General features: G+C 38.2%; 1 protein-coding gene across 1 annotated transcript in view; it reads right to left on the bottom strand.

Moving 5' to 3' along the window:
* Positions 1-1,676: 1,676 nt before the first annotated feature.
* CDH18 (cadherin 18, type 2) overlaps positions 1,677-10,324 on the bottom strand; it is a 196,852-nt gene continuing 188,204 nt past the window's right edge. Inside the window, exons 10-11 of the mRNA XM_009321654.1 lie at positions 3,744-3,995; positions 1,677-2,167 (exon numbers count right to left, since the gene is read on the bottom strand). Of these exons, the coding sequence (XP_009319929.1) occupies positions 1,677-2,167; positions 3,744-3,995 (743 nt within the window). The remainder of the gene's footprint in view (positions 2,168-3,743; positions 3,996-10,324) is intronic.

Raw genomic sequence — 10,324 nt, 5'->3', positions numbered from 1 at the left:
TACAGTGCTGTGTTTTGGATTTAGTACCAGAATAATGTTGATAACACACCAATGTTTTAGTTGTTGCTAAGCAGTGCTTACACTAGTCAAGGACTTTTCAGCTTCTAATGCCCTGCCAGCGAGAAGCTGGGAGGGGGCACAGCCAGGACACCTGACACAAACTGGCCAAAGGGACATTCCATACCATGTGACATCATGCTCAGTACATAAACTGGGGGGAGTTGGCCGGGGGGTGTTGACCGCTGCTCGGGAACTGTCTGGGCATCGGTCGGTGGGTGGTGAGCAATTGCATTGTGCATCACTTGCTTTGTATATTCTTTTATCATTATTATTATTATTATTTTCCCTTCCTTTTCTGTCCTATTAAACTCTCTTTATCTCAACCCATGAATTTTTCTTTTTTTTTTTTCTCCTCAATTCTCTGCCCCATCCCACTGGGGGTGGGGGGAGTGAGTGAACGGCTGTGTAGTGTTTAGCTGCCTGCTGGGTTAAACCACAACATGTTTGAAATAGGGAGAGAAAAGCTTGCTCTGCTTAGATGGAAATTACTCTATAGAGAAATTAAATATCAGTAGATTGAACTAAAAACAAAAAAACATCATCATCATACTCTCTTTGTTTCAATTTTCTCTATTCCAATGTCTTACCAGCAGCTCTATTTTGCTTTTAGTCACACATGGAAATAGAGATACATTATGATTAAGAACTCCGTGTTGTAAACTGACTCTTGTAGCTCCTGGACTCAGACCAGCAAAACACTTGAAAAGCTTCATCAATTGACATAAATGAAGGACAGTGAACCAAACAACTGCATAGTTTAATGGTGCTGCCATTGTTGTTTTTATTGAAAGGGCCTACGCTTCATCTGCTTTGCTGCACAAAGAGTACTTTGGACCCATTCCATTTAAATGAATGATGTTGCCGTGAAAAGACCAAAAGAAAAAGCACAATACTGGAAACAACAGTTCCTCTAGCACGCAGTAACAGAGCAGGTCTGGGGTTATGGGCTAGAGCTGTGTTTGGGCTAACAGCTAATGATGCCCTCCCTCTGTTAGCTGGTTATGGATCGAAAGATTATGAAGTACATAATAAAATGACATCATCTCAATGCAACGTGCTAATTCAATAAGATGAAATCATCGAAGGACCATTTATTTAAGAGGACAGGTGTGGCTTATCCCTTCTGTAAAAGAAAGACTGTTAGCACTTCTCACCCTGGTAGTAAACCCCATTGGCTACCTCACATTGAGATCACAAGGCCTAGAGCACAGCTAGAAATGCAATATCACAACCACCTGCAAGAGATTTGCGCCTCCATTAGCTATCTTCCTAAACAGGTGTGACTATAAACTTACTGTAGCTTGGAGATGTTAAGCATATTGCAATAAAAATGTCATTGCTTGGCTTTACTTAAGGTATTGTTACAGATACGGTACCATGGACTTTATTGAGCAATTAAAAAATATACACAAGGGACAATAGCTTCTTTTTTATGTATTTTTCAAAATTTTACTTTCTTCCAATTGGAGAACCCAGTTTCAAATATGAAAAGGGCACTTGTTCTACAGTAACTGCATACAACTTGCTCAGTTCCAAGTACTGTATTCATTTTTTGTTACCGTTGCTGTTATTGTACCTCCAGTCGTTTAGGAACTTCTCTGTGCTGGGAATTACAACTAAGTTGTTCTTTCTGATTCTATTTCCCCATAGAGTTCAGCTAGCTTCTTGAACTCAGGTCCCCAGTCTCCAAGGTAATTATAATCCTGGTCAGAGTGTGTTGTGGCTGAATCCAGAGAGCTGATAGATCCAGCTTCTGATCTATGACCCTCATAGGCATATGTCTGTAGGGAGTCATACGGGGGCACGCTGGGGTCCAGATCAGCCTCTGCCAGTCTTTGTTTAATGAACTCCTGAACATCTATACTGTCAAGGCTTGAGGAGGGATGATGCCTGGGCACAGGCTTCACTTCAGGACGAACATCCCTCCGGTATTTTAGCTCCTCAGCAGCTGATGGATTCCGCAGTGCTGTGATGTCAAATGCTTCTGTGTCTTCTTCTCCACCACCCTCATCATCATATGTCACAACGTTTTCCCGGACGTCTTCTTCTGAAATGATCAAGGGCTCCTTCTTGCTACGTCTTAGGGTGATGAAAAGGACCACAATTGCTAAAGAGAAAAGTGCATATATTAGATTAGGTTTAAAGTTTACATCTGAAGTAAATACATATATGCTACAGAAATAGCAGATACTAAGTCATGAATACAGAGGTGTAATACTTTCAGGCTAATATTGGTATTTAGGATCCTGAATCACATCAGGCACGTGTCCGTAACAAAGGGTCATCAAACCTGTCCAATCTGGGAAAGATCGTACTTACATTCCTAAGTGAGCAATGCCTTTGTTGTGTAACATGTTACCTGAGGATAGATTAGTGTATGCCTGGAGAGCACCCATGAAATCCATACAGCCGTGTTTTGACATAGCCACATGCCAAAGTGCAACAGGCTGAGACCACACAATTAAGGGAAAAATTAATAATGCTGTACTGAAACTACAAACTTCCGATACAGCCTCATCTTCCAAAGGGCCAGTAAAGAGCACTCTTCTACTGTATATTTTCTTTGTGGGGATTGCTGAGGTTTCTTGAGCCAGTAATGAAATCCACTAGTTAGATTATCAGGGATCTCATAAAGGAGATAAAAGGGGATAACATACTTTCAGCTAAACGAGAAATGAGTAACTAAGGCTGACATTTTTCAGAAGCATTGTTAAGGGCTTTCAGTGCTTCATTAAAACCGATATTTAGCATATATATTGAACTAAAATATAAGGTTTTCTCTTATGAATATTCAATCATCAATGGATGATTGATATCAATGGATGATAAAATGTAAGATTATAAACTAAATGTATTACTATACATTTTAAAACAGCTTTCTGACAATGTAATTCTGAAGTAACCTATGAGAAAAGTAGTCTTTAGAAAATGTAGAGCCTTTGGAAAAAAAACCCCAAAACTCAAAATCTCCTATGTGGGTCACAGTGCAATTCTCATTATTTCTTGCCGTCTCTGTAAGAACACAGAAAGGCACATGAGTAGTATAGAGTTATGTGCCCAGCAAGCTGTGCCTCTGCCAGGAAAAAAAAAAAAGAATATTAACTAATGGATAACATTCAAATTGGTCTGGGCAAGAAAAATAAAAAAAGTCAAGAGAAAATGCACTTGCAGGGCATTTATCTAATGGAGTCATCTTATAGTCTCATATGTCCTTTGCCCCTGTGCATTATGTTGTGCATTGCTATCAGCTTATCCCACAAAGGTAATTAAGAAATGGTTTTTGTACAGTGCTAATGGTGCTTCTTACAGTGTAATGCATTTCAAAAAGCTTTCCTCATCTCTTTTCTATGATTTTTCACACTGTTCTAGACATGGAATTAGAGTCAGTGGCTTTTTGAAATCTTTCCAAATTACAGAAAAAAGATCTGCAGTGCTAATTACTTGATAACCTCTGAAAAATACTTTCTAGTGGATTCCAGATATTCACAAATGTACTTTAAAGGCATTTTTCCCTATTAATTTTAGCTAAACCTTTCCCCCCTAATCACAGCTATGTGTTTCTAATTACCTCCTACTACCAGGCAGCCTCTGGTTCAAAAACATATCATATTAAAAATTTCTGCCCTGTCACATTCAGAGAGCCAGTGGAAGGATAGCATTACTGAATATTGAAAATGGCCTACCAAGAAGAATGACAACACAGAGCAGGATTGCGATTAAAGCTCCTGTGCTCAAGCCAGCGGAGGAGAGGAAAGCTTCAGCATGGCAGGTTCTTACTCGTCCATCTCTCTCACATGCACAAACCCTAATTGTGAGGGTACTGCTGCTGCTGAGAGGGGGCACTCCACCATCAGAAATCAAAACCGGGAGGTAATAGATATCTTGAGTGTTTCGACTGTATCTTCTTCGTCTCGTCAGGATACTGGCTGTATTATCTACAATATCAAAACCAGAATACCATTTTAATGAAGCAAAAAATTAAAAATGTTATTGACTGTTTGCTTCCTGTTGAGTAGAAGCACAGGGCATCTTAAAACTAGACAGTCCTAGAAAATGCACAATCTAGAATGAAAACTTGACAGGAAGCCTTTGTGGCCAATGGAGGGAAAAGAAGCAGCAGAGGAGAGTAAAGTAGCATTACATAAAGAAGATTATTGAAGCTCCTGTACCTGTCTTAGAGTCTAAATGAACTTTGACAAACATTTTGGGCCCAGTTTGCAAGTGTTTTAATCCCATGTTATGCTGTTGGTAGTATATGGACACTTGCAAATGTGAAGACCTGGAATCCTGAGAATATCTGTTGTGGAATTCATCCACAACATAAAATCCTGTTGATTCTCAGAAGACTGTTAAAAGATCTTTAGTAAAAGTTAAAATAAGAATTTCATGTTTTACTGTTTGTGGTAGGTTTTATAGATCAAGTGAGCTTTCAGAAAACAACTGAGAGGACAGTGGCCAAAGACGCATGCTGTGGGGAAGTCAAGAGGAGGAAGGGAAGAGGAAGTGGAAGGGAAGAGAGCAGATATTAAATGTTCTAAACTGGTAGAGGTTAAAGGCAAGTCAGGAAAGGGGAGAGAAAGTGATGTAAGATTATGTCACAGTTATGTTACCGACAGGTCCATCTGGCATATATTATAGTCAATGAGAATACTAATGCTTATCACATGCACATTGCAGGAGCATTTATAGGCACTAATTAGGATAGTAAGCTGCCACCCATATCCCTTTAATTCCAAGAAATTAAGGGGCATAAAGAGAGTGCAGGGGAAGAAATGCTACAATAATATATAGTTATATCTTATTTTCACATGTGTAAAATTTAATTTCAGTTTGTTGCCACCACTTCAAAAGTACTGACCCCTGAATAAGAGCCCACAGATAAATCAAACAAAATTGGAGACACTGAGAAATCAGAGACATGAGCAGTTGTGGAGAGAGATGGGAACTGAGAAATGGGAAGAGAGATTGGACGAAAAGAGCTCTCCTCTCGTACTGCTTGCCTATGATTTACAGTCACACAGTTTCCGAACCGCAGGGTTGTGGGTTTGGAGTTTTTTAACAAACAACTCCGGGGTGATAAGTGTAAAAATACACCTGCTGGGTTGCTTTTCCTATTACAAACAAAACAGAAAACTACTTCTTTTTCCTTGGCACTGTAGCTACAGCATTAAATAGGTTTATCATAATCTATGGAAAAATTTAATCTGTGACACTTTGTGAAAATCTAGTGCAACAATACAGCTAGTGTGGCATATTTTAGCATGTAGGACTGATTACTTTCCACACGCATACTTGAACGGAGGGGTTAAGTTTTTGTTTCAACTGGATACAAACTGTTTACCAGGTGACTACTCTTCATGCAAATCTTCCACCAAGCTCTGTGCCAAATTTTAAAACATTCATTTTAACTCACTTTTCTCAACATTTTGCTTTTGCATTTCACCCGACAGTGGTACTGAGAAAAACCAATAGTATAGCCCCACATCAGCATAATATCATAACATAATATATTTGGTAACAGGTTTCACACAAGAAATATATATGAGGTGGGAAGGAATACTCTTGCTGCTGAGCCAAGAACTGAGCATCAGGTCCCACTGCATTAGCTTTTCTTCTCCAGCCCTCCTACTTCTTGGAAATCTCCATCATCGTGAGTTTGTTATAAACTCATTAAATTTTGTTCTTCTAGTTTGCAGTGGGTGCAAAATATGATATTTATTTATTTATTTATTTGCAGTAGGCCTTGAAGTCCTCTTCTGCTTGTTCATGTCAAGGTATACTTTTGATGACTGAATCCCAAGATTCATGCCAACTTCCTCTTTAGAGGCATGACACCAGCCAGTTATAATGCCATTTATATTCATTCCATTTACAGAACCCTACTGAAACCACAGCGAGATGAACAGATAATTCTTTCATCTGAAAAAATCTGACACAGACCAAGATCATCACGTTGTGGAAATAATATTTGCACAGAGGTTATAAAATACCTATGAGAAAACATACTATACTCCTTACAAAGTTGCCAGATACTACACACATGCCCTCCCAAAATAAGGAAGTGTTTTCAATAACCTGCAGAAGAACCCCAACACAGAGGTGATTAAAAGATATACAGTAAATCAGTATTTTCTTTTGATATAGGGTTGTGGAAATCATTCCTATATACCTATAGCATATGACATGCAGAAATATTTCTTTCATTTTTATAAAAACTCTGTTAAATTTTAACTCTTCTCCATATTGCTTAATCTGGGCTAGTGAAACCTTATAAAAACATACTGTGGTATTCTCAGTAATGCTGATTTTTTTCATTATCTTATTGTTAAGAAATAAATGATTTCCACATTATTCTATAACTAGACTAGGGAGCAAAGTGTTCTGTGTTATAATTGAGTTGACTGAAGAAATCAAGCTTGGTATCACTGAAATTCAGATTGCATTTATTGTATAAAGAAAACTCTCCTCTAAAGCAGAGTGATCAGTGGCCTTAAGGCCATAATTACAGATTGTGCCCACCCATGGAGGTCTTACTAGCCTCTGCCACCCTATTTTTTTTTTTTTCCTAAGATATACAGAACAGTCCCAACTCTAATTTTACAAATTTCGACCAGCTTGTTCTTTGATACATGTATGGTCTTCTACTTTTAATTAAATGCAGTACATGAACAATCTCAATGATCTATTTTAAAATACTCCTAAAACAAGTAAATAATCTTATGGAACACAGATTACAAAGAGTTAGATTGCCTGCATGTCTTTTAATTTTTCAACACATATATTGGTATAATCAGGGGGTAAAGTAAGCAGCTGTTTTACCTTTCTGCTACATAATGTTGCATTAAAAACTTTGCTTGTTTTTTTTTAATAATGCATCGCCCATTTGCCACTTTTTCCATTTTTTTCTGCTAGACTGTCAGTCCCAACTTCTCTAATACTGCTGGAGGACACAGGTAAAATCTTCAGTGGTCCAAAGAGGGAAACCACCATGGAATACAGAATGACCTTCAGTTGGTCCGCCTGTCAGCTGCCCAAGCAGTGGCAGATTGAGCTCTAGATACAGCCCAAGAGCAGAAAGAAACATATCTGTGATCAGTAGGGAATTTCAAACAAATACATATTTTGCATACAAAGAAGTTAATGTTCTCAGTATATACATAAGGTGATGACTGCTGCTCCTGCCTTTCTACACTCAGAAAAAAGCTTCATCATCATTTCCCCGATATGCATGAAAAACTCCACTGACTTTAGTTGTTCAGAATCCAATTTATAATTGCTTCCCTTCCTTGAAATGCAACTTATTACAGATTATTAGCACAGCTCCTTTCTAACAATTTCTCTTTTTATTTCCTGCAGTTGCAGGTTGTTAAACAAAACAAGGCTGGGGAGTGAGTATGATCCCTGGAACACCAGCTGTTCACACTGCTAAATTTTAGCACTCTCCCTGGTATTTCATTGGTCTGGGCCAGCTAGGACTCTCTCACATAACACCCAACCACAGTTGGGCTTAATAATATACACCAGGGACCCTCCCCAGCAGGCAGTATGGACAAGAGTGCACCAGGTTTGTCTCCTCCCACTTTACACAGTGCTTCAACATTATTCCAACAGCCTGTGGATCCTTAAGCATCCCTAAACAGCCTCATGCCTCACACTCTGCAACACGTAACTTCCTTTCGTGACATGATGACACTGCTCTCTTGGGCTGCAATACAACTTTCACATTCTTTCATAAGCTCAGAAGAGAAAAAAAAAAAACATAATAATGAAATCTGAGCTCCACTGGGTACTACACAGGGTCCAGAAGAGGTACAAGGCTAAGTGGTATGTAATGTACACTGTCAGCCTGTGTTATTAAGCTTCATTGCGAGAGAACAGTCACAGTCCTGTTTTTCTCTGTGGGTCATTGTTCTTTTTTTGCTTTTTTTTTCCCCTCAGCACCAATCCTGCCACAATAAACTAAAGTCTGAGTGGTCACCTAGAAATCCCACTGAAGTCATTAGAGAAGTGCAGCACTCCCATATGCACTTTTTAGCACATGTACTTATCAACAGAAAGAGAAAGCAGTTTCAAAGAAGTGACAGTTCTAAGCAGAATTATATTTCAAGTTACAACAAATGAGAAGATGACAATCACACAACAAAGTTATTCAGAAATAATATCTTAAAAACCTAAGGACATGTTCAAGGACTCCGCTTGAAATGTAATTCCCTATTGGTAGTAAGTGACACCATATCCATGAGCTAAGCATTAATATTAACATCTGTCATGTCTCTCATGCGGAAAGAAAAAATTCTCAGATCTTACACTGCTAAATCCAAAAGGTGACAGTAAGTGTTATTACCAATAATAAGAATAGTCTTTCATTTCTGCTTAATACTCTACTTCATTTCTGTTATGGTGTCTACAAGCCCCAAACACTTCAGTTCAGCTACCTTGTCCATATAAGTAAGAAAATTCTACAAAATTTTCTCCATGTGAATCCTCCTGGGCCTACACCCAAAGAAGGCCCAGTATTCCAATCTGAGCAGGAAAGCATAACCACCTCCTTCCACCCGCTGGCATAAATCTAAAAAAGAGTGAATGATCCAGTATCGCTGTACAGCTACAGAAGCAGGGATGAAAATGCAGGCTGGAAAGAAAAGCATCAGAGACCAAATATAATGAAGAAAAACTGAGGATTCCTCAGATCTAGCAGTAATGAAAGGTTTTAAGCACAGAGACTATTGGCAAAGATGTAAAGGAGAGAGCACTGAGATGTGAGCATGTGTGCTATAAGGATAACCGTGGACAGATGGGGGGAAAATTGTAAGGACAATAAATAAAAACTGTGAGAAAAGTAAAAAGAAAAGACCAAAATGACAAAATGGACAAACCGGACAATTCAAATGTTACAGTGAAAACATTTGAAAAGAGCTATAATTAAACCATGCTTGGCTGGGGTGGAAGGTCTTGATATTTTTATATTGCACAAGATAAACACAAATTGAAAAAAATAGACATTTTTTCTTTTAATGTTGTATTCTTTCAAATTTAAATTGTTTTTCTTTTATCGTTAACATCATAGAATTAAATATTAGTATAGGACACAATTTTAGGTAAAGAAGGCGCCAGAATCAAATTTTTAATTTCAAAAATTTGCCATGGTGAATTTATGTTATTTGTATTCTTTTGAGTAGTAACTAGATTTCGGTAGAACGTGTTACATGACATATACGCAGGAGATTCTGTAACAACATACACAATTCTAAGCATCCTCAAAGAAACAATATAAAGCTTCTCCTTCAATGCAATGTCACAAATTTGAACACAAATAAAAAGTACAATCATAATCTTTTGGTCACTGGCATGGAAATTTTCTGCTCCCAGTATCATCAGAGGTGATAATTCTCACTATTACTCTCAGGATTGCAGAGAGTTACAGATAGTAGCTCTTAATGCATGCCTGTGTGTACACATAAATAAAATACTGGAAAATAACTCAGCTCTCACATACTATTCTTTCACATTAAATCTTTTAGAATATTTTACAAATTAAATCTCTAACATTTTTACAGAGAAGGAAACTGTGTCTAAGAACTGATTTTCTGAAGGTCACTGAGAATCAAGGGCAGTGGAAAACAACCAAAGCTAATAACATTGGCATAATACTCATGCTTGAGTCAGAGCTCTATTCTTGAGGACAATCGTATGTGAAGGTATGCCAGCAAAATGAATCTATAATAAAAGCTTAGCCAAACTGCAGTACCAACTGCATCCTGGCAGCTATTCTGGTGTTCTAAGCTTCCATGTTTTAATTGTTTATATTCCTTATAAAAAACTATTGGAGGACCCACTGAGAGGGGAACTAGAAAGACAGCAACTTTTAAGAGAATGATCTTAACATGAAACAAAAAAATCCCACAAACTGTAAAGGCTAAAGGCAGCCAAGTATGAAGAGAGATGCTGATGACCTAGGAAAAGGTTTACTGAGGGGAAAAAGAAGAAGTTGTATCAACAAAGTTAGTTTGAAAGGGAGGAGGGGGGATCATGGATTGAGAAATTCCTTTGGTACCTGAAAACAGATACAGCAGATAGACAGGGGACAAGTGTATAGGATAGCAGCAATAGCACTAGAATGATGAGAACTACAGACCTGATTCTTTTAGGCTTGGAAGGAAAGACCTCTTTATCTCAATAGATTTAAACTGTGAACTTCACCCCTGAGAAGCGTGGTAAGAACCAGGACTCACTGGAGATGAAAGGTCTGGCTGCTAAGGGAAAT

This window comes from Pygoscelis adeliae, unplaced genomic scaffold (genome assembly GCF_000699105.1).
Source record: "Pygoscelis adeliae isolate BGI_AS28 unplaced genomic scaffold, ASM69910v1 Scaffold23, whole genome shotgun sequence".
Lineage (NCBI taxonomy): Eukaryota > Metazoa > Chordata > Aves > Sphenisciformes > Spheniscidae > Pygoscelis > Pygoscelis adeliae.
Note: the sequence above shows the minus strand (reverse complement) of the source record. Positions and strands in the feature narration are given on the sequence as shown.